At 50.4% G+C, this 24,453-nt stretch overlaps 1 protein-coding gene across 3 annotated transcripts; it reads left to right on the top strand.

Annotated features, from left to right (window-relative positions):
* Positions 1-1,682: 1,682 nt before the first annotated feature.
* Positions 1,683-23,294, top strand: BNIP5 (BCL2 interacting protein 5). 3 transcript variants are annotated; one of them, XM_046005762.1, is made up of 12 exons: positions 1,683-1,894; positions 8,689-9,332; positions 10,470-10,571; positions 12,187-12,251; positions 12,504-12,744; positions 13,758-13,889; positions 14,706-14,764; positions 15,078-15,315; positions 16,081-16,212; positions 17,297-17,361; positions 18,655-18,918; positions 21,073-23,294. In XM_046005762.1, the coding sequence occupies exons 2-12, from the start codon at positions 8,693-8,695 to the stop codon at positions 21,106-21,108; spliced, it is 1,974 nt and encodes a 657-aa protein (XP_045861718.1). In that variant the 5' UTR covers positions 1,683-1,894; positions 8,689-8,692; the 3' UTR covers positions 21,109-23,294. The 3 variants fall into 3 exon arrangements, with proteins under 3 accessions (XP_045861718.1, XP_045861716.1, XP_045861717.1); XM_046005760.1 differs by having other exon boundaries at positions 1,685-1,894; positions 14,703-14,764; XM_046005761.1 differs by lacking the exon at positions 1,683-1,894 and adding an exon at positions 1,956-4,925 and having other exon boundaries at positions 14,703-14,764.
* The last annotated feature ends 1,159 nt before the right edge of the window (positions 23,295-24,453 follow it).

The following is a 24,453-nucleotide window of genomic DNA, read 5'->3' on the forward strand; positions in this document are numbered from 1 at the left end:
TTGACAGAGAGAGAAAGCACGCGTAAGCAGGGGGAGCAGCAGGGGAGAGGGTGTCCTCTGAAATTTACCATTTTAACCATTGTTAGGGTCTACAGCCCAGTGACATTAAGTACATTCACTTTGTTGTACAACCAGACTACCAGCCATCTCTAGATCGCTTTCATCTACCCGAACTGACACTCTGGACCCCTGACACAATACTGCCCATTCCCTCCCACCTGTTCACATGGTGCGTCTGTGTGTCTCCCTTCCCAGCGATGCCGATCACCCTGAGGGCTGGGAGGGGCTTATTCACCTCTGAATAAGAAAAAGCAGGCAGGATGCACAGCTAAACTGGAGAACCAGGCTGAGAAAACGCAGTTTCCTTAAATAAAAGGAAAGAAAAAGTTGGAGGGATGGAGATATCATTTAACCCTTGTTGAAGCCTGGGTCATCTTTTGTTCTAATCAAACCTCTAAATCCAATGTTGAGACAGTGCCCAGCCCATAGCTGGATCCCAAACCTATTTGCTGGCAGAATGAATAAAACATTAGTAACCATGCTACCAATAATAAATTATTGGCCCTTTATTGAGTGCTTACTAGGGGCTAGGCATTCTTAATACACAGCAAGGATGGAGGGGCGCCTGGGTGGCTCAGTTGGTTAAGCCTCTGCCTTCAGCTTAGGTCATGATCCTGGAGTCCTGTGATGGAACCAGGTGTTGTCCGGCTCCCTGCTTGGGGAGGGCGGGGGGCTGTCTGCTTCTCCTTCTGCCTCTGTCTCCTCCTCCCCTGCCCATGCTCTCTCTCTCCAATAAATAAATAAAATCAAGAAAGAAAGGGTCCAGCACTGAGTACACTTCCTTGTTTTTTCCTTAGGAGCACTATCACATTTGGCCCTACAGTCACCATTTAAGGTGACTACTTAGTTTTTGAATGAGAAACAAACTCAGAGATACTGTGTCCCCGGCCAGAGGTCACACAGCTGGCATATGGTTCCAGGTCTGGGTGCCTCCAAAACGTGGTGCTTTCAGTATTTACTTTGCAATGCCTCCCTGTGTCAATTAACCAAAATTGGATTTCTGCCAATTTTTGCTTTTGTTTCAGTAGAACTAGTTCTTCTTTTTTGATTATAAACATGTATAGATGCTCTAAAAAAAAAATTCAGGCATTACAGAAAGTGAAAATGTGAATGTTCAAGACTTCTTAGAATGATCTGTCAAGATTCAGGGCACCCCTTTCCAGGGGTAGCAGGATTTGGAAAACATGTCCTTTATTAACTCCTCCTGAGTTTTTCCTCCAACTCAAGGAATATACGTATTGTGTTCAATGACCTTTCTTTTTAGAGCTTTCCCTCTTTCGGGAGAGCTGAAGGTGAAGGAGATAAAACACCTCCTTCTTTGGCCTCCCCACCTGCTTTTCCCATAAAGGCTTGTTTTCTCTTCCACGGACTGGCTCTCATCCTGCCGGGTCCAAGGTTATTTTCTGGTATTGGTTTCTTATTGATGTTTGGATGTAATAGGGAAGTTGTCAAATGAAACTGGTTTTTTTTCCTCCAGGTAGCTGAGGTAAGCCTCCTATCACTGGAGGAGCAGGAAGCAGCCCTGTGATAGGACGGGGTGAGGCCGTAGCTTGCAAACTTGACCCTGGCTCTCAGGATTGGCCGCCCATGAGCCAGCTCCTGGGAGTTAGGATATAAATTTACCGTGACCAAAATATCTTCGGAGACACTGGAAACTGGCAGCAGCAATAGCAGCATCTTCTCCCTGGGTGAGCTAGGGGGATTACCCCCTGTGTCCAACTTCCAGCCAACAGGAAGTGGTACCTTGACACTGCGGGGGTCCCTGCCGCCGAGCTCCTGGTCTGGAGGTCCTGGCCAAAGGTGTCTGTGACAGCAGTGACTTCTGTGGTCTAAGGTTAGTTGAACGATACTCTCTCTTTAGGGGGCTAAAGTAGCAGGTATCTCAGTGTCCTGAAAGTAGGGACAGACCCAGGACTCAGACTCTGAGTCAAACCCCAGTTCTGCTTCTAGCTTGTTGGGCTTTCCCTAGGCCTTAGTTTCTGCAACTCTAGAAAGACAGTGCAGACTTCAGTGACGTAATCTCAGTGGTGTCCTGCAAAGAGCGCTGAACTAACCTGGACTTACAAGCACTGAGTTCAAGTTCCAAGCCTGCCACTTACTAGCCCAGCAACCCTGAGTGAGGACAGTCCCTTTTTTGGGCCTCAGTTTCCTCACCTTTAAAATGGGAGCAGTCTTACCCACCCCTCTTGCTTGTTTTCTTATTGAACGTTGTAGAGGTCAAGCTGGAGACTTTATGTGAAGGTCCATAGTAAAGGGAAACCTTATATAAACAGGAGGTATTGTTATTACCCATGGCTCAATTCGATTTCTAACAGTTTAAAGTTCTTAGAAGTTAGTCCAAGGGCAGGAAGACCTTAGGAAGAGTTCTGGTGGCCTGTGGCTCTGACAACAATTTGAGGAGGGGATGATAGCTTTGCAGTGCCTGTGGTCCTGGATACAGGACATGATGGCTTGGGGACCAGATGGGACATCAGCAGAGCACAGTCTAGTGTTGGATGGTGGGGAGTGGTGCTTATCTTAGGGGTTTTCCAGCTTTGGAAATGATCACCCCACTACCCCTGCCCCAAGTCTGCCCCACTGCTGGGTCCTAGTGCCTGAAGCTCCACCATTAGGTAGTTCTTTCTTGTGGTTTTTGAAACATCTTCAAGAGATGCAAATGCCCAGCCTTTTGGAAAACAGGCACCAGGCGTCAGTGTGTCTTGGCAGTCATGATAAAGAACAGGCAGATGGTCAAAGTCCACCCTTTTACTCTGAACTGGCACCCCCAACGGTGCCATGTGGCTGCTCAGATGTCCCATGGTCGGAGGCTTCATGCAAAGATCCCATCCTCTGCCAGGGCTGGGCCCTGGCTAGAGCCCCTATCCAGGCCTAGGCCTCATGTTTTGACGTGGACGAGGACCAGCAGGTGACTACCAGGGGAAGGGTGCCCAGGAGGGGGACAGGTCTAGAAACCATGTGATTTGAGGTGACTGGGGTGATCGGAGTGATGGATGGGGACAGAGAGGACTCAAAGGGCAATGAGGCCTCCGCTCGGGTGAGAGGGGCTGCTGCTGGTGACTTCAGCTCAGTCTAAGGAGGACTTCCCTTAAAAAAAGTTACGGGCTGGCCTGATTCTGTATGGAATCCCCTGCCTCGAAGGGTGGAAAGTTCCCACTACAGGAAGTGTTCCAATATGGGTGACAAGTCTCCCTGCCAGGAATGTGGCCTAAAGGAATCCTATACAAGAGGTGGGGCTAGATCCTTCTCTGGTCCCTTCTGGCTCCTGGAACCTATGAGGAATGAAAGGAGAAGAAACACCTTGAATCACTTCTGTCGAACACCTGAGAGATGGGCACGGGACTAGGACAGTGTTGAAAGAAAGGATGACAGCCTCGCCCTCCACTTGATTCTGGACGGTGGAGGCGAGGGTCTTTCCCAAGGAGGCCCCTCTCTGCACGGCATGTGGGGGGCGTGGGAGCTTCCCATGGGACATACATCACTGTGGGAGCCCAGGCTGAAGGCTTTGAACTTGGACGCACACAGCTCCCACGCCAGGAGTTTGGAGTGTCTATAGGCCGCCTATGCCAGTGAGAAGCAAGCGTGACCTTATGGTGTAGCCCTTGACCCTCCAGCCTCCTGATTGGCTCTAGTCCAGGGGCCTATGAGCCCCTTCTGATGTTTACAATCTTTGCCTCAGGCACAGGCGTCCATTCCAAGGACGTGTGGACATGGGACTCCGTGTGGGCAGCTCACAGCGTGCATGTCTGTAGATCTGGTTATCTCCATACATGTGGACCAGAAGGTCCCTAGGTGTGTGTTTGTATTTACGGAAGGCCCCTTGGTGTAGGAGAGAAAAGGAAGGATTTAGAAATCAAGAAGGTGGATTTAAGCACCAACTCACTACGCTTCCTGGCTGTGGGCGCCCAGACAATTCTCTCGACTGTTCAGAGCCTCAGTTTCCCACCCCCAGCCTGTTGGGGTCACTGGGCTGTGGCTTTGCATCTGGACCCAATTCAGAGGGCATTCTGGATGTTCTGGGGGCAGCGCACAAGTGACTGGTCGAATCTGCAGGTATCTGTGTCTTCCTTCTTTGTTCTGCAAACGCTGAGAACTCCCTAGGCAGGGCGGTCCCCGCTGGGAACAAGGCAGGCTGGGGTCCTCTCTCTCAGCTTGGGGAGGGGGACGGTGGTGTGGCGACAAATAGACTCAGTTACTCCCTTGCATTTGGTTTAAGAAAAATAACACGGTTAGGAAGCCACATAGGCTTATGTGTGTTAGAGTGTGTTTCTGTGACCCACGAGCGTGTGAGCCCATTCAGGCTGCCGTGGCCCCCAGCCTGGGTGGCTTAAACAACAGACCTTTATTTCTCACTGTTCTGGAGACTGGAAGTTCAAGAACAAGGAGCCAGCAGATTTGGAGTCTCGTGGGGGCCTCTACAGATGGTGCCCTACTCAGGGTGCCCTTACCTGGTGGAAGGGGTAAGGGAGCCCGTCTCTTTTAAGAGGGCGTGGCTCTCAAGACCTAATCACCTCCCAAAGACCTCGCCTCCTAATATCGAGGTGTGTGGGAGGGACACACAAAAACATTCAGCCTATGGCAATGAGTGTCTGCAGGTGTTGACCTGGGGCCCCCCCATGGGAGCCACAGGCACTCCATCAGATTGTCCAGCTGTCTGTTGACATCAATTGCATGAAGCCCAGGGCGGAGAAGGGGAGCCACAGAACCTGTCTGTGAACTGGAGCCAGAGCAGTTACAGGGTAATGGGGCCGGAGGAATGAAGGAGTGACTGGAGTACAGATGAGGTCAGCGTCATCATTCAGACGATAAAAAAGATGGCAGCACTCTTGGAAGAAGTTGGCAAACTTCCCGCTCCCTGGTCCCTCAAGGTCAGCTCTGCGGGCTTTCTCTGGTGGGCGGTGGTTGTTGTGAACGCGTCACAACATGGATGGAGGCTTATCGGAAGATTTGAGCTTTGCGCCTCACCTGGGGGTTTCGGAGCGGGCTGGGACTTTGTTCCGAAGTCCGCTTTCTGCCAAGGCCATAAACGAGTTTACGAGAGCAGCTGGGGCTCCTCACCAGTCAGGGCTGGCTGCTGTCTCGGGGTTCCTGGTCTGTACCTACATCCAGGACAGGGTGGAATTCCCCGAACGGCCGAGAGTGGGTGGACCCACAACAGGGCAGGGGCGTGGAACGTGGAAAAGAAAGAGGAAGGAAAGAGAAAGTTTTGCTTTGCTGAATTCTAGATAGGCAGAATATTGCAATTAGAAATTCTGGAAAGATTTAATTTCAGCACACATAGAATTTGGGGTGTGTGGGGTGTGTGGAGGGTGTGTGTGTGTAAACACAATCAGGGCTTAGAGACTTTAAGAGTCTGAGGACACATTGGCCAAAGGGAGGCTCCTCCGGGGTGTCTCCTGGGGGCGGGTGGGCATGACCTCCTGGGCCAGCCGCACTCTCTCCACTCCCTGCTGGCATATGGAGAGAGGATCTTTGGAGCGTTACAGAGAAAGAGCGCTGGTCAGAGAGGTAGAGGGAGGCTGGGCTGAGCCGGATCATGGCCGCCCCGGGAGGGAAGAGTTTCAAGGAAGGAGAGAGGCCATGTGAATGCAGTATCAAATGTTGTAGACCCTTAAGGGAGGACAAGGTCCCTGGTTTGGAATGAGGAGAACTTGAGAGATCCTGGGTCTCTCCTTTCTGGGGAAACCCTCAGAAAGTCCTTTGCCAGCCAGCCTCTGGGGCTTCGGCAGGTGCTGCTCTCCCTGGCCTCCCTCCAGGCCCAGGGCGTCGGTGTTCTGGGGAGGGGGTGGCCGAATCAAGGCAGTTTCCTTGAGAAAACATCGAGAAGGACACCGATGCTCTGATGAGAAGTAGCAGCGTGTCCTTCAAAGACAGTAGGAGGACACTGCGACCATCAGCAATGGTGGAAACCGTTTCCATAGCAATGACAGCTTTTAAACGATTACTGCGGCTCTCTTCCCATTAGCTGGGAAGGATGCTCCGACTCTCCCTGCCATGCCCCCTCCCACTCCCAGCCCTGCCGCCCAAGCCAAGTTAGCCCAGGAAGAAGAGGGGCTGAGCTGAACGAGGGCGTTCTGCTGTGTTTGGCTGGTTCGGTGGTTTTGTTATCGAACAGTCTCTTGGCCAACCCTATCCAAGGTGCCCTGACCACAGGAATATACCGAGAAGGCAGAGAGAACCCCGACAATACTCAGTAAATATTTCTGGCCCAACTTACCTGGATCTTGAATTAAATAGACCTTCGACCTAAATTTATCTTCTCTTAAGACCGTGTGCTACTAAAGAGAGAGTGGCTCTCAGGGGAATAGACCATTACCGTCACTACCACTTACTGTGGTTCCCATCTGAAGAAGACCAGAACATTCTCTCCGAGGGCACAACCCGCCTCTCGTTCCTTATATCCCCAGCACCGAGTCTGATCCCTGGTACTTGGCGGTGCTTATTGAACATTGTTGAAAGACATAAATGAGAAGAAAGAAAATATTTTATTCTATGATTTCTTCTGTGTAGCCTACCCCACACCACTTTTCAAAAGCATGACCATAGACTTCCCAGGCTTTCGAGAGCATTTGTTAATTCCATATATGGTGCAGGCACAGAGTGCTAAAGGTTTTGTGTAACTCAGATGTTCCTTTGAAGGAACATTAAACAACAAATAAAGCCTTCCAAATTGCCTGCTTCCTCCCCAGCCCGTTTACTCATTTTCTCCAAGATTGTCCATGTGTGGACACCCAGCTGTGCTGCTGGTACCCGGAGCCTCTGGCCACCCTTCCAGTCCCTCCTCCCCATACCCGTGCTCAAAAGAAGGATGACATCCTGAAAGTTATGCTCGCCTTCAAATATTCCTGTATTTCCCCATGCCTGTCCTTTCTCTCTCTCTCTCTATGTATTTTCCTCATATTCACATGGATCCGCACACATCTCTGAAACTGCAATTATAGATTATTATTTGCATTTCTAAGCTGGAATGTGATAGAGCACATTTTAAAGTAAAGAACTAGGGGCGCCTGGGTGGCTCAGTTATTAAACGTCTGCCTTTGGCTCAGGTTGTGATCCCAGAGTCCTGGGATCGAGCCCCTCCGCTCAGTGAGGAGACCGCTTCTCCCTCTCCCTCTCCCTGCTTCTCTCTCTCTCTCTCTCTCTGTCGAATAAATAAATAAGCTCTTTTAAAAAACATAAAGTAATGAATTAGTTGGTTAATGCAGGAGATATGATGTAAATACATAACTCATGAATATATAATACACTAATACTTAGTAAATGCATAATAAGGCTATAATTACAAAGTAGAATAGCCTGTCCGTGGATTTAAATTCCATAGTAATCTCTGAGGGCTCAGATTTGGGATTCAAGACCATATTTTATTTTTCTTTTAACTTGCACCAAAGGATAAAGGGTTTCTGAACAACTTTGAAAGAAAATCAGGAAGCCACAGGAGTTTTGGATTAAAGACATGCAAAGAAGGTGCACTGCGCACAGCCTGCCCTGCTTAAAACCCTGCCCAGGAGGAGATGATTCTTTCTGTCACCTTTTCCATGGGCAGCTGCTTCCTTCTGGATGGACCAAGGAAGGGCTCCCACTGTTGTAAGATGAGACCAGTCCAGTTGACTTTATGTCAACTACACACCCAAAGACACCTTATGTATTGTAGAGTTTACTAAACTTTGTTGTTGTTTTTAAGATTTTATTTATTTATTTATTTATTATTTATTTATTTATTAGAGAGAGAGAGAAAGCATGAGAGGAGAGAGATCAGCGGGAGAAGCAGACTCCCTGCTGAGCAGAAAGCCCGATGCGGGACTCGATCCCAGGACTCCAGGATCATGACCTGAGCCGAAGGCAGTCACTTAACCAACTGAGCCACCCAGGCGCCCCCTAAACTTTGTTCACTAAACTTTGTTTAGTAAAGTTTACTCGACTTTGACTAGAGTTTACTAAACTTTGTTTACTAAAACTTTGTTTTGTACATTTATTCATTATTGAAGGAGGGCTTATGGAGGGCTCGGTGCGCAGGATACAAGACCTTGCAAAACAGAGGAACGAAGAGAGACTCAGAAGACAACAATGACACAGGGAGATGTGATATTGCATAACATGACGTAGTAAAGAGGGAGAAGATGTGCTTATTGGTGGATGCACAGGGAGGGCCTCTCTGGGAAGGTGACATTTGAGCAAAGCCCTGAAGGAAGTGAGGGAATAGACCATAAGAATGTTCTAGAAAGAGGGAACAGCCTGTGTGAAGGCCCTGAGGCAGGGAGCAGGGCTGCGAGCATTAAGTGAGTTCTGAGAGGTGTCGAGAAGGACAATGGGACCAGCTTGTACAGGGCCTTGGTGGTTAGGGTAACAACTTTGACTTTGACTCTGAGTGAAAGAGGAGCTGTTGGAGGCAAGACAGTGACATGTTCTGATGGAGGCATGACCTCCATGGTTTAGTTTCCTCCTCTGGAAAACGGGGACGAGGCTAGCCCAACCTCCCGGGACTGCTGAGGCATTGAATGGAGATGACAGCTCTGAGGGTTGGTTGTCGCTCACATGAATGGGCACGGTGGCTCGGAGCACGGGTCAGCCTGGCCGGCTGCCGCCACGTCTGTGATAGGGCTCTTGTAAGGGAACTGTTTGCTTTGTTCGTAGTGCCATGGAGAATCCACGGGGACCCAAGAAGCCTCTGTCGGGGAGGAGAGCCAGGTCTCTGGACAGGTCACACGGCCCCAAGAAGGACTCAGAGTCATGGGACTGCCAGTGCCTGTCCCTGCCCATGCTCACCACCCCCTCCAGGCGGCTGCTCCACCGGACGGCCAGCGATGGCACCAGATGTCCCCAGAACCCAGCTCGGTCTGTGGAGGCTCAGTACACCATGGCCACAGCCCTCAGCCCAGAGGAGAACAGGGAGTTTCTCCCCAGTGACCAGAGGCCTCCGCAGGACACCAAGAAGGACAAGGCCCAGAAGCGCAGCCAGCAGGGGTGGCTGAAGACCCTTATAAACTTCATTCTGAGGACGGGCCCGGAGGAGCCTAAAGAAAAGGGCAGCCACAAGGCAAAGGGGAAGGACGGCCTCTCCGAGCCTGCAGAAACCCCTGAGACACCGGGGGACACAGCTCCTAGGAAGAAAGCCCACGACAAGAAGGCCAGCCGCAAGAAACACAGTCACAAGAAACATGTTGCTGAGGAAACCAAGGGGACCCAAGATCAAGAGGCTGAAGGCCAAGAGACAGGGCTGCCCAAGATGGCTGCTGCCCAGCACTCTGAGGAGGCTGACCTGGGCCCAGCACCTAAGGGTGAGCAGACCATGCCTGGTCACCCCCCTGCCCCACCCCCAAGGGCTAGGGTACTCTAAGCCGGGGGTCCCCAAACCTCTCAACAGAGGGGTCTTGTGAGGCAGGGCAACCATCAGGGATAGCTCCACTGTGAAATTCCTTTGAGGCAGAACAGCACTGTGGCTGAGAACCTGCCATCAAGCCCGGCTGCCATCAGAGTGACCCGGGGCTGGTGACTTTCCTCTCTGAGCCTCAGTTTTTTTTTTTCCATCCATAAAGTGGGAATAACAACAGTTGCTACCTCCTGGGATAACCGTGGCCCGGAGCTGGCACAGGGTGGGGTTGGGGTGGGGGGGTTGGTGGTGCAGGGCAGGGGATGGGAAGGCAGGGCGGGAGGTGAGAAGGGAAGCCCAGCCCATGACTTTAATCCAGAGGTCAGAGGACTGTGGGTGGGGCCAGAGAGGGGGAAAGAGTGCGCAGGTTCTAGGCTAGGCTGTATCAGGAATAAACTTGCTCTGTGACCTCGAGTAAGTCCTCTCCCCGACCTTTGGAACTTCATTTGGAAAATAAGGAAGCTGGTCCCCAAGGTGCCTTTCTTTCCTGACTCTTACTTAGGTCCTGGAGTGGAAGGGGCTGCAGGCACCTGGAGAGAAACAGAGCTTTGTCCTGTAGGGCTCAAAATTCACCATGGGCTGCTGTTGTTGTTGTTTTGGTTTTGTTTTCTTTTTTTAAGATTTTATTTATTTATTTATTTAGAGAGGGTACGCATGAGCTGGGGGAGGGGCAGAGGAAGAGGGAGAAAGAGAATCTCAAGCAGACTTCCCGCTGAGCGTGGAGCCCGGCAGGAGCTTTTGATCCCCAAACCCTGAGATCATGACCCGAGCTGAAATCAAGAGGCAGACGCTCAACCAACTGAGCCACCCAGGCGCCCCCAAACTCACCATGTTTTTAATAAGAATAAGAATGCCTGGTTGAAGCAGCCTGTTTTCAAATGGAAACCTTGGCAGGTTTCTGGTTTTTTGGATAAGCCTAGAGCTACAGTTCCTGTTCTGCTGTGAGCGCTGTGCCATTTCAATGTGTTTATGAACAAAGTCAGAAGAGTGTCATGGACACCCCTTCACACCCGCACACATACACTGACTTTCCGCTTTCTTCCAGGTGGGAAGTCCTTGTCCACTGAGGACAGGGGTCCTGGAGTGTCGGAGATCTCTTCTCAAGCCACAGGTCACTGGCGGGAAGAGGAGCTCAAAAACCTTGACAGTAAGTCAGAATCTACTTAGTGTCCTCTTTCCCTGCAGCTAGGGTGGCCCGTACCAAATGGAATGGATTGTTCTGGATGACTGCTTAGACCTTGCATGGTCCCTTTCAAAACTGCCTGTGCTGATCTTACTCCTTCTGGTGCTTCCGGTCACAGCTACTTATTTTAGAGTTTCACAGAAGGGAGTCTCGAGAATTAGAACAGCCACTGGCAAATGTTCCTGCCTTATGTGTTAATGAGCATGGGCCTTTTTTTTTTTTTTTTTTGGTCTTTTTAAATTTATAGAAGGAAGATGGAATAGGGAATATAGAATTTGTTTTTTTTAGAATATAGAATTTATATATGTATTTACGTATGTGGAAGAGTGGAAGAGTTCTGTGCACACTCATCCACTCTCAGTTGTTGGCGGAGGCCAATATTTGCTTCGTGTGTGTGTGTGTGTGTGTGTGTAATTTTGTTGCTGAGCCATTTTCAGTAAAATGGTCCTTCATCCTAAGTACTTAAGCACCCATCTCCGAGAAATGAGTACAGTCTCACTCACGCACAACCACAATACTGTTGTTGCCCCTACTAAAATCGATAGCGACGCTCTATTAATCTAAGTCCCTATAAAGAAGGGGCATATTTTAAAAGATAATAAAACATCTATGCATCTGTCAAAGAATAACTAAAAGACATTTAGTTGGCTGGTCTGCAGGCTGTGTGTTTTACATGCTAATTGTTTTTTCACACTAGAGGAAATCAGCTGGTAGACTGAGTCAAGGAACAAAAGCCCAACAAGATTTATAAATGAGACAGAAGTGAGGAAGGGAAATGGGAGGGTGACAAAATCTGTAGACAGCCGGGGACTGGGGAGTCTTGTTTGTACCTTCTTTCGCATAAAACAGTCAGCTGGCAGCTAGCAGAGGCTACTCCAGGGCATATTGTCTCTGGATCGGTGACAGAGTTATCAAAGAAAACCATTTATGTTGTTTGTGGTTTCTCTGTAAAGACTTAGTGGAGACATCCACGGGGCAGGCCATCTGTGTCATGCCCGCTGGGGTCCCTCTGTCCTCCGCCTTAGTTAGACTGGGTCACCACCATTTCCCCCACTGGAATTTGGCCGGTGGGAAGATCAGCATGAGGCTCCCACAGTATTTCCAAGCACAGTTCCTTGATGGCCTGATAGCCATCTGAGGGAAGCAGAACTAAGATGATGATTCACACTTCACAGGGAAAGAGATGAAGGCCCAGAGAGGTTCAGAGATTTACTGAAGGTCACACAGCTTGCCACACCCAAAGCAGATATTCACAAATCTGTAAAGGTTAAAGGTAGCAGTGGGATACAGGTTAAACTCTTGAAGGACTGACCTGAGATGGCCTGCATAAGAACTCGTGCTTTGGCCAGCTCCCTTTTCCCTGTGGATCTCCCAATTCTCTCTCCGAAACACTAGCTCCTGGGACATGGTGCTTTTTCTCACGTCCGTGGCCTGAGGAACTGTTTTAAGAGTGCCCTCAATACAGAAGGACTAAGTTGATCTCAGAAGTCCAAGACTGCCGTTAGAAAGAGTTCTCTGCACACAGAGAAACGTGGTGCATTTCGCTAATTCTAACTGGATGCATTTCATTTTCTTCCAGAGGAGACTATCATCAGGATGATAGTGGAATTTCTCCAAGGAGTGGGAGACCAGTGGGAGAAGGAGGTAAGGAGCAAATGGTCTGTGTAGACCCCCAGAGGCTTGCAGCTTCCTCTTCCTCACTGACCCCCCCTTCCCCTTCCATGCTCAAGCCCCATCTGCCCATCTAGGCCTCAGTGCTCCCCTGCTCTGGGTTCTGTCACCTCCCTCACCTGGGGCCACCTTGAAGCACTTGGTCGTTCTTCAGTTGCTTCTCGGGGAGTTTTTCCCTCTCCTCAAGGTCAGTCCCTGAGTCAGTTTCTCTCATCTCTCCCACAGCGGCTTCAAGCTTCTCGGCCAGAGGTGATTCCACAGCACCCAGCACCAGCTGTCAGGAAGAAATCCCAAGAGAAGAAGTCGAGTCTCAAGAGAGCCTTTTCTCATAAGAAACATGGCTCTGAGGAGCCTAAGAGAGCGGGGCCCGCAGATGTTTCCAGCCAGGAGTCCCGGCCACTCAGGAGGCCCAACTTTCTGCCCCTGTGTGTGGGGGGCCACCAGCCCTCCACCTCCAGCAGCCCTGGTAAGTAGGCTCTGAGTTACTAGCAACAAAGCAGCTGCCTCCAGCTCTAAAACCTTCTCCCAGGTTCAAATTGGACATTTTAAGGGCTGCCATCCCAGTTCTGACTTTTGCTCTGGCCCGAGCAGTGTGGGGAGGGCAGTGGGGAGGAGAAAGGGATGCCAGTGGGTGATCTCCACACATGAAACCTCACTGTCTAGGCAGGCAATCCAGCTAAGCCCCAGGGGAGATTGTGTTGAGGAATCCCTCAGCCATCCCCATCGCTTCACAGCTCCAGCCTCTTGACCCTGGCAGGAGTTCACACCTGCAGGAAGGAACTGCAGCCTGGGACACAGGACACCTGGGCTCTGAGACGGGACTTTCTACATCATTCCCCATCTCTGTGCCTGCCTCAGTCTCCTCATCTGTAAAATAAGACCCTTCCGTACTGTGTATCTATACTCAATCAGTTTTCATAGCCATATTGTTATCCCCATTTTACAGATGAGGGAACTGAGGCTTGGGGAGGTCAAACAACGCGTTCGAGTTCACATGGCCCACCAATGATGGGACCAGGACTAGACCTTGCCACCTGGGTGGCAGGGAGGAATGGCCTAGCCTTGCCACTTGTCCTGGCCAGGAAAATTTACATTTTAAAAAGAAGGGGCAATGTTTTGGACCAAATAGAGAGCCCCAGTGATGAAATTCTAGCCCTGCTGTGTTAATTCATGCCAAGGAATCGGGCCTTTACTCTCCACACCACCGAGATGCTGGAGGAGGAATGAGGTTACTGCAGGAGGGAGGAGAAGAGGGCAAAGCCCGGGAAAGCCAGTTGTAACAAGTACAAGGGGATAAGGGAGCAAGGTCTGGACCAGTACCTCAGAGCCTTGACCCTGACCCCCTGCTCATCTCTGCCCCAGGACGGCCTTTGTACACTCTAGCCATGGAGTGGACTTTGGAACCTCTGCTAACTTCTCTGTGTTAGTTAACACCCTCACACGGATGAAACACACCCACCATTTCTTCTCGCTTCTCAGGCTCGGAGGAACCCCACATCCAAGAGGCCCTGTCCGCAGACAGCGGGGCTCCAAGTCCCTTCGAGCTTGCCACCCAGGCAGGAAGCCAGGGACCCGAAGAGGCCTTGAAGACCAACAGAGCCTTGGAATTCAGTTAGTACCCCCTCCTTTTCTCAGAGGCCCCTTGGAAATCGTGTGGCCTGACCCCTCCCCACACAGAAGAGAAACTGGCCCAGAGAGAGGCAGTGACCTGGCCTTGACTTCCGCTGAGCACAGCAGGCGGGGTCCAGAGCCTCGGTGCAGTGAATAAGCTATTCAGAGCTAATAAATGTTAGCTGTCCTTTATTGTTATTATCGTGGTGGTTCTGGAGCCCTGCTTGAGAGCGGGGCCTCCAGAGAAGTCCGGAGGAGAGGAGGGAGGGGAGGGGCCCTAGGGGTGAGGTTCAACAGACCAGTGCTGTCGCTCTTACTCCCTTACCATTGGCAGAACTGTCAGTCCCGCGTGTCTGGAGAACCTTTGAAGTACCCACTTCCTCCGCATCCCCCGTCCTGCCTTGTCTGCTTCCCACAGAAACTGTGCCTTGAAGGGGAATTGAGAAGGGAAGAGGAGGAAGGTGCTGGGCCAGGGGACCTGTGGGGACCAAGCCTTTCCAGATGGCCTTGAGACACCTTCTCCTGGAGGCAGGGGCCTACGTTATCTTCCTCACACTTAACGGGTGCACGGCAAGTTCTGCCTAGCCAACAAAGAAGCGAATAGGTTCCCAGGGAACCAGCTTAGGCCACTTCTGAGGAATCTGCCTCGTTCCCATGGCCAGGCCTGGGACAACCAACAAGGGCAAGCTGTTTAGCAACCTGGAGACCTGTCAGATTCACCCAGGGAGCCACTTGGCCTTAGGAAGTAAGGGCTGACCATAGAAAAGCTATTCTCCATACTCAAGTGTAAGCAAGTGTTTTGTTCCCTTTTAGAAGAATTCATCCAGAAGATCACGGCCCTACTCCAGGATGCTGAGGAGCAGTGGGGAGAGAAGGTGAGGCAGACATTCCCCACACAGATCCTGACCCTCACTGTGGACACCCCCACTCCTGCTTGGCCTAAGAACTTCCCTGCCCCTCCCCCAGTGTTCCATCTTTCCAGAGCGGGGCGACATTCCCTCCTTCCCGAAGCCTCCACCAGCCAGCCCCATGGCTGCAGGCCACCCTTGTTCTGGACAGGCCTTGCCCTCTGGTTCACAGCGGGGTCTCCATTTGTTTCAGGGGTGCTGGTCTCTTTCCCCAGCTCACTCGCAATCTCCTCACAACCTGGGAGTCCTGACTCAGTTTCTCTCATCTCCCCCACAACAGCTTCAAGTCCAGGAACCAGAGGTGGCCGTGGAAAGCCTGTCCCCGCCCTGCAGAAGGAAATCCCCTGAGAAAAAGTCCAGTTTCAGGAAAGCTTTTTCTCATAAGAAACACAGCTCCAAGGAACCGAAGAAAGCAGGGGCTGCGGGCGTCGCCAACCCAGAGTCCCGACCTCACAGGAGACCCAACTTTCTGCCCCTGTGTGTGGGGGGCCATCAGCCCTCCACCTCCAGCAGTCTCGGTGAGCAGGCCCAGCATTGCCATGGTCACAGAGGCTGCCTCTGGCCCCAGGCACCCCCTTGCGTAGGCCTCAGCCCCAGGCTTGACCTTGGCTCTCAGCTCTGAGAGGGGTGGGAGAGCTGTGGAGGGGGTTGGGTGCTGGGCACCCAGTGGACCCACCACCCACAACGCAAGACCTCCCTTCCCCCATACGTAAACACATAAACACACAAAAATAGAAAATTTCAGAGACTCAGGTTGGGTCAAGTAGGATGTGGCCTGGGCCTCTGATTTTTCACAACTCCACAGCCCGAGGTACACCTCGATTCCTTTGAACTCAAAGGAGGGCCTCCTACGTGCCCCCTCACACGTGTCATCTCATCTAACCACCTAGCAACCCGTGAAGTCAGTCTTGTTATTCCCATTTGGCAGATGGAGAAAGTGAGGCTTGCACAGGCGAAGTGACTCAGCCAAGCCTCACGGAGCGAAGGGGAAGTGGGCTCATCGGGTAGGACTGGTTGGCAGGCCTGCTGTTTGCTCTCAGACTATGAGGAGGCAGAGGGGGCTGCCGGCAGAAAGGAAGAAGGAGATTTCTGGAGGGGGTGAAGAAGGCACTTTGAGCTGGGCCCTGCAGGGTTGGGGGCTCGCTGAGGAGCCTGGGAAACCAGGACCCCTCTGGTGCCAGTGCCTTTGGACAGCTTCTTGTCAGGAAATGGACCCCTGTGATGTACTTGTGGATTTGAGATTTTTGCAAAATACACTCACACCCTCTCCTTTCTGCCCTCAGATCTGGACGATGTCGAGCTCCAGGAGTCCTCGCCTGCAGAAGGGACCCCTGTTGGATCCTCAGAAGCGTTCTCCCAGATCAGAGGCCACAAGCCGGAGGAGGAACCACAGCCGGACGAAGTGTTTGAATCTAGTTAGTACCACCTTGCCCTCTCCTGGGGCAGCTGCCCCGGGGCTTCTACGTGTGTGGGTCTCATAGGGGGAATCTGAGCGGGCTCTGGGAAGGTGCTGACAAACACCCCAGGAGACTCCAGCAGCACTGGGAAGAGGCAGGGCTGGCCTTTCAGCTGGGGCTCCTGGGGCAGAGTTGCAGGTGGAAAGTTCTCATCAGCTACAGAACACCTGTCTGTTCCGTGGGATGTCCCTTCACCCCATGCCACCCCCCTGGTTTGCTTGAATCTTCCATAGAAAATTCCCAGCTGGCTCTGGGTCTCATAACGAGTGGTGTTCTGGCAAAGGGGCTGAAGGTAGGCCTGGTGGGGAACCCAGATATGCAGGATTTGCAGATTTCTATGGTGTAAGTGTTCCCACCATGGCTGATTTCAAGCCGCCACTAGTTTATACCAAAAGGCCCACAAATATCCGGAGTATGTGCAGTTAGGTCTTGCAGCCCAGGCTGGTGGATGCATTCTTTTTTTCTTCTTTTTTAGAGATTTTATTTACTTATTTGACAGAGAGAGACACAGCAAGAGAGGGAACACAAGCAGGGGGAGTGGGAGAGGGAGAAGCAGGCTCCCCACTGAGCAGCGAGCCCGATGCAGGGCTCAATCCCAGGACCCTGGGATCATGACCCGAGCCAAAGGCAGAAGCTTAACGACTGAGCCACCCACACGCCCCTCATAGATAGATGCATTCTTATTGCATCTGTGGCCGTGGCCTTCCCCCTCCCTGCTTTCTGATTAGCTGCTCCTGGTCCCAACTCCCATGCCTCACCACGCTACTCAGTAGCCTGGACAGGGGACATTGGGAGGTCTCAGTTTCCCCTTCTGTCGAATGGAGCTCAGGTGAGCCTTGACTGGCCAACGTCCTTTCAGTTTCTATAAAGCAAACTCAAGTAAAGCTTTCACGGCCCAGCCCCAGCTTCAGGGAAGACTTTTCTTCGCCTTCAGAACTAGTCCATGTGCTGTGCTTTAGAGACAACGATATCATCCGTAATGGGAGGATGAGTTGTTGCAGAACTTGTCAACAATCCGCGGACCTTTCTTTATTTTCCGTAGAGGAGCTGATCATTCAGAGGCTGGTGGACCTTCTCCAAGAAGTGGATGACCAGTTGGGGGAGCAGGTAAGGGCTGTTCAGTCCCCCCAAGGCTGGCCCGGGGGGCCTCATCATCCCACAGCTGAGGCCTGAGTTCAATCCCCATATCTCTGCATCCAAGTGACCTTGGGCATGTCCCTTAACCTCTCTGAGCCTCTGTTTTCTCTTTTGCAAAATGGGGGTTATATATCAACTTGACAAGGCTTAGTATATATATAGAAAATGCCAGTCACATAGCAGATGAGATCAATGTTAGCTGAAACCCCCTCAAGGTTTCACTCATGTCCAACCTCCCCGGAAGCCTCCTTCCCTAAGTCCGGCCTGCCAGTCCCACTGATCCTGTCCTCTGAGAGCTTCCTTTTCACTCTGCCTCCGCCCACATTTCAGCATCAATGTGGTCTGCAATTCTCTCAAGCTTTTAGCTTTTCTTCTCCTGCTGGAGATCCTGTAATAGAAAGTTCCCTCTCTGACAGCCTCACAGTCTGCTTGGAGAGACAGACACAGATAACATATGAGGTATCAGATAGGAGCACAAGTCATGGATGGGTCATGAGCAGAGCGGGCTCTAGGAGTGCCTCACTTTACCACACGGTGCACACTGGCCCAACCCCCACGGCCAGCACCCTTGTCCTTTTGCCTGAGGACTGGCTTCTGGAACAATTTTGCCACCCACATGGCAGGCCAGAATGATTACCACCCCCCTTACGGGGATAACTCTGAGGAGTATGTTCTATCCCCACTCCTGGAGTGGCCAGTGAAGACCAGGCTCAGTAGCTGGAGTGTGTGGATGCCTTCCCAGCCTTGTCCCAGATCTCCATCATCCCGTCATCTCCATCATCCCTTGTTTCCCTGCATCACTTACCACATAAACTACCAACCCCTGAGCCCTTGGAACGCAACCCAGGACATTTAGGTATTAAGAGGGGACAACTGAGAGTGGGAACTGAAATTCACCCAACAACTACTCCGCATGGAACATTCTACATAAAGGACCTCACTGAATCCCCTCCCCCAACAACACTGTGCAGGTGCCGGACATCATTACTGCCATGCCCTGACTAAACTGAGGCTCAGGGAAATCCCACAGCTAGTAAATGCTATTTTGCCTCCGTTATACAGAGACCTGCTTTTTTTGATTTTTTTTCTTTTTTCCCCACGTTGTTCTGCTTCTTGGAGTTGAACCTCGCAGAGCAGAGTCTGAGAGGCTCCCATGGGACGGGGAGGTGCCCAGCCTGAGTGCGTGGAGCTGGGCAGAGGGCAGCTGGCGGGAGGGGGCTCTCTGCCACCATCCCTGATGGCCTCCCTCGTCTCTGCTTCCAGATCCGGCGACACCCCAGCTTTAAGAGGTTTTTACACAAGCTCTCAGACTCCTCCCTCAGGAAGCTGGCAGCCACCCTGCAGAGACAGAAGGCCCACCCTGCTGAGCCGGACAGTCACCTCACTGAGAGAACTTACCACTTTGCCTTCAGCTCGTCTAACAGATTTGCCGGCAACGACAGCCACGTGGTCCTGAGGCTCATGGGCCTGGGGTACGGTCACGGCCAACACAGCTACGCCCACTTCCCATGCCGGGTGGCCCAGCAGGTGAGAACCAGCGGCAACAGGCTCCAGATCCCAACAGGACCAGGATCCCTTACTGGCCTCTCCCTTTCCCTGCTGAGTTCTTGACCTTCGGGGAGGGGGCTCACTCAAATGCCACCTCCTTGCCGAGGCCTGGTGAGATGCTTCAACACCCACAAGGACCATGTTTTTCCAAAACCCTCACTGGCTTTAATGGATCCTCAGTACCTGCTTTATTTGGCTCTGGTCCTTAATCATTTGTGCATTTTCATCCTTTTTGATTTTGGTGTGGAACCCCGGACCGGTGCTACTCTCGCTTGCCGTCTTGTTGTTTCATGGGTTGTGCTCTTTGGCTTCCCAAAGTCACGACCGTCATAAAATTTAAACCTCAAAGCAAAGGAAGGTTCCGTATCAAGTGATGGGTGAGGTAGATGGGGAAGGTGCATGGGCTGTTGGTTCTGGAAGGCTTCCAAGGCGGGGCGGACCTTCACTGACCTTGTCTTGGTTGATTGATTAAGAATAGCTTCTCCCTGCCATGGGTCTCACTCTTCTGATCAATTTCATGCTTTTCCTAATAAGCCCCTGTGCTCCTAAGGCTCTGAGATGGTCCCTTTAGAAATAATACTTCTCACTGATTTTTTTTTTAAGTCTGAGTTTTCATGTTGTCTGGTGGATTCTGATAAGCAGTGTTCCCCATCTTTTCCAAAATCACTTAAGATAACCTGCCTACAGACATTTTGACCCAGATCTTTAGTGCAGAGGCTAACGAATGAAGGCGTGATGTTAAAGGAAGGAAGCGGTCTTGGGGCGCCTAGGTGGCTTAGTCGGTTAAGCGTCTGCCTTCTGCTCACATCATGATCTCAGGGTCCTGGGATGGAGCCCTGCATCAGGCTCCCTGCTCAGTGAGGAATCTGCCCATCCTTCTGCTGCCCCCTGCTCATGTTCTCTCTCTCTCCTTCTATCTCTCTCAAATAAATAAATTTTTAACATCTTAAAAAAAAAAGAAAAAAACAAAGGGAGGAAGCATTCTGTTTATTGGCATTGGACAAACACAACTTCTATATCTACGGATGCCTGGATGACTCAGTCGGTCAAGTGGCTGCCTTCAGCTCAGGTCATGGTCCTAGGATCCTGGGATCGAGTCCTGCATTGGGCTTTCTGCTCAGCGAGGAACCTGCTTCTTCCTCTGCCTGCCTCTCCCCCTGCTTGTACTCTCAGTTGCTCTCTCTCTCTCTCTCTCTCATGTGTGCTCTCTTGCAAATAAGTAAATAAAAATCTTAAAAAAATAAAAAAGAACTTCTATATCCAAATGATCCCTAAACTTTTATTACAATGATGTCACCATCACGCAAACACTCTGCTTCTCCTGGAATTACCTTTCAAAGTCATGTGATGCGTCTCTCAAGGACGCTGGTCTGATTTCATAATACTCGTATCCTGTCATTCAAATGGTCTGCTCTATGTTTGCTTCTTTTCCTGGTGGAAACTCCTTATGACCTTCAACTTCTCTTTCCTCAGCCTCGTTATCTTTGCCCAGATATGGGGATATTATGGACAATTTGCCCTCTAGGATGGGTTAGGTCATCGCTTATAGAGTGATCTGAGTTCTTTGTGAAAGATATTATAGAAACAACAGCTCTGATATCTGCAATAGCCCCAGCTCCATCTTCTGGTTTTACTGACCATTCATTCACTCACTCATTCATTCACTCACTCATTCATTCACTCACTCATTCATTCACTCACTCATTCATTCACTCACTCATTCATTCGACCAATAGGTACTGAGAACCTCCACTAGGCCCTGCTGTGCAAGGTGCTGTGAGGGCCTGAGGAAGGTTCTGCTACAGGAAAAGACAGAATGTTTCCTGATGATGAAATTAAGTACCTGTAAAATGCCAAATTAGTAGTAACTGAGGCCAATGAAGCCATTGGTCCTGAAAGCCTTCCAGGGGGTGGCAGGCATGGATTTCGATGTTGAAGGATGGAGAGGTTGTGAATAGGGAGAAAGGACCAGGAGAGCACTGCAGATAGGAGGTACTGAGTGAGTCCAGACTCCGAGGGGACAGCTAGTGTGCTGTGTTGCTATGCTAATAATTAGAATTCTGTTGCTATCAGAGTGGGACCCACAAGTAATTGGGGCTATAGCTAAAACCTATGTTCTTTTTCTCCTTTCAGAACATCGCAAGTCATGAAACCCAAAGTCCAGATTAAAAGCTGTGCTTTAAACTCAAGTTCCCTTGATATTCAAATAATTGGCAGCTTGAGGCAGGACCTCCTCATGACACCCTTCACAGATATGAATGACGACAAGAACGGATGGCCGTCTGCGTCTGTGTGCCATCCTGGGCTTCCTGAGACTGAGATACACGAAGCCCTCTCCCACTTAGCTGGACACGGAAGCCATCTGGGGAAAGGAGCACTGCTCTGGGAGTTAGGAGACCAGAGCACCACCTTCTGACCTGCCCCAAACTTGCTGCTTGTTTGTCTTCCTCTCCAGACCTTGGATTCTGGCCAAGACTACGTATGCAGCCCATGGGATCTCTTCTGACTCCATTGTGCTCAAATGTCTCTAAACGGGAGTGGGGGGGTGGGGGGTGTCAGTGCTTTCATTCAGTGGCTAACTGCAAGCCAGTGAGCTGGAGGCAGTCCTTAAGTCCTTGCGGAAAGAATGAATGACCAGACGAATGAGTGCCAGAGCTCCTGAGATCCAGGCAACTCTGCCAGGCATTCCTTGGGAGGCCTGGGTCCTCCACTGGAACTGTGCAACCCGTAGTTCTCTGTCTAGATTGGGAGGTAGGGAGGAAATGGGGAACTACCTTGATAGGCCCTAGTCCTGACCATTGGACCAAGGGTCAAGGCCTTCACATAAGAGTATCAACTTATGTACCCTTATTTTTTACTCTATTTTCCTGATCTGTAGGGTCTAAAACTATGCCTACTATCATGTGGAAGGCTGGCCAGCATTTTCTAGATGTCAATTTCAATGAGTCTTATTAGTTGTTTTTTTTTTAAGTTTTTATTTATTTATTTGTCAGAGAAAGAGGGCACAAGGAAGGGGAGCTGTAGGCAGAGGAAGAGGCCGGCTTCCGACTGATCAAGGAGCCTGACGTAGGGTTTGATCCCAGGACCCTAGGATTATGAGCTGAGCGAAAGGCAGATGCTTAACCAACTGAGCCACCCAGGCATCCCAAGTCATAGTTTTTTAAAATAAATTCTTGTCTAATCTCTCACCAGAATACCCACATTCATCTAACCAGATGTGCATTCATGTGCAACAAGTAATTTATTCCGTTGACCAACAGTGCTTATTATCCGTATGGATTTACAGACACCTCTCAGGAGGTCTGCAGGCCTCAGAGAGAAGACCTATGGACTGGGGATCTCTGGTCTCTCAGAATCCTTCCAACCCTGTGTCCTATAATCCCATGTCCAGAGAAGGGACGCTGATGCCTTGCACCTCTCCTATCTCATGAGGTTTTGTTCAGAGTCAGTGAGAAAACAAATGCGAAGATTTCTGAAAATTACACGGTGCCTTGTCCATGTATGTTGTTATTCTGATTATAGATAAAATCTGGGTAGTTTTCAGGAAATGGGGAAAGGCTTTAAGCTGGATTGCCATGGATGGTTGCATGGGTGTGCACTGCCCGAGAACACCATACCCCAAGCTGTGCTATTCACTTCCTAGACATTGTAGATTTGTGGATTTACATCCACAAATAGCAGTTTTCTACCTGGTGGCAGTAAAGAGTCTTGAGAAAGGGGCTTCTTTTTGGTTTTGGGCTATTAGAGGCTCTGCCTTCTACAGAGCTGAACAGTTTGAACAGCCTGGCTCAGATGGGCAATTTGCTAGATGTCCATTATCTACATGCCTGCCCAACAGGGTTATAAACATAGCCATTGGACATTGCCTGGAACACATGGCCATAGGGGAGAGAGTATTAAAATCTAGACTCTCTCTTATTACCCTGATTAGACACTGGATTGCTATGTTGAATGTGGTGATCACTGTGGGGTAGGACTGGAGAAGGGGGTGAAACCAAGGGCAGAGAGAGAGGCTTTGGACACTTAGATGGGACTGGCCTCAAACCTGATGCAAAGTTTTAGGAAGTTAAACAAAGCATATTCTGCAAGTCATTTGGTTTTATTGCTGATTCTAAGACATGGGGGAGAGGTGATCTATTTATGGATTTATTTTAGTGTTCAGGAACACTGCCCCAAAATGCGAAGGATCAGAATCAGTTTTGAAATGAGGGTCAGGAATCTTCTGTACATAGTTTTTTATTTGGGATGATGTTCTTTAAGTTGTATGAGTATTTGGTATGAGTTCCCGATGCCGGCATCTGAGTCTCATTTTTGTACTGTTATTTAAGCAAATAAAGAAATTGACTTGTGCCAAAGTCTCATCTGCATCATTCACAATGCTGTCAAGATGGGAGGCCACCTGCCACATCTGGGCCAGTCTGGGGCCTGCGAGGCAGTGAGGGTCAGCCTCCCTGTCCCCACCTGGAAGCCCTCTCTGGTTGCTCCCCAAGTGTCCGCTCCTTGGGGTACCAGCTTGTTGAGCCAGTAATGGAATGCCCTGAGCATCGGAGATCTGGGTTTTCGTCCAACTTCCCACAGAATGAGGCCCTCACGATACTTGCCTCTGGACCTGATGTTCTACCTCTCTGTGACTGTTAAGATGACAGTTAATTGTATGTCCAGGAACATCTGGGTCAGCCTTGATTCTACATAGTCTGTTTTATGAAGTCCCTAATTTTGGTGCCCAAACTGTCACTCAGAAGTGGGGTAAAAATGGACAGAATAATATGTCTGGATTTTGGTCCAGAAAATGTGGTCTCTGCTAAAAGGCTTAGAAGACCTCCTCCCTTGACTCTCAGGTAACACGTGAGTTCTTCCAGAGGCTTCCTGGGGAAGGTGGTACATAGATCAGCTTCTTTCCCAACCACCTCTCTACTCCCGAACCTTGGAGGCTCACTGTAATGCTCTCAGGAGGGCAGAAGAGGGCAGCACGTCACTTCACAGACCAGAAAGAGCAAGTGCCCCGTTCAAGGTCACGTGGCCACCTGTAGACAGAACCAGGCCAGGTTCCAGCTCCCAGAACCCGTTTTAGTGCCTTCCCGAACTATCCATCAGTTCATTCACTCAACCAATATTTATTGAACATTTACTATCCATCAGTTCATTCACTCAACCAATATTTATTGAACATTTACTATGTGCCTGGTCTGATCTAGCTCTGTGCAATACCCTCGTGTAAAAGGCACCATCCCCACCCTCGGGGAGTTCATGGACCTCACTCATTACAGGATTTTGGTGGTGGGGACATCATTGTGCAAAGGTGGGCAGGGGTCTCTCGACTCACATCACAGAGGTTCTCAGGAGCACTGAGATATGTGGGAGTTCCTGCTGCTTTGAAAGGCTTTGAAAAGGTGGGTAAGTGCCATCAGGACATAATTAACCTGATTTCTGACCCTGAGAAGTCAGGAGGCTAAGTGAGTAAGTCAGAGATAATGGGGTCTGCCAAGACCTGGTTAGTTTGGGATGTGAGCTGAG

This window comes from Meles meles, chromosome 5 (assembly GCF_922984935.1).
Source record: "Meles meles chromosome 5, mMelMel3.1 paternal haplotype, whole genome shotgun sequence".
Classification (NCBI taxonomy): domain Eukaryota; kingdom Metazoa; phylum Chordata; class Mammalia; order Carnivora; family Mustelidae; genus Meles; species Meles meles.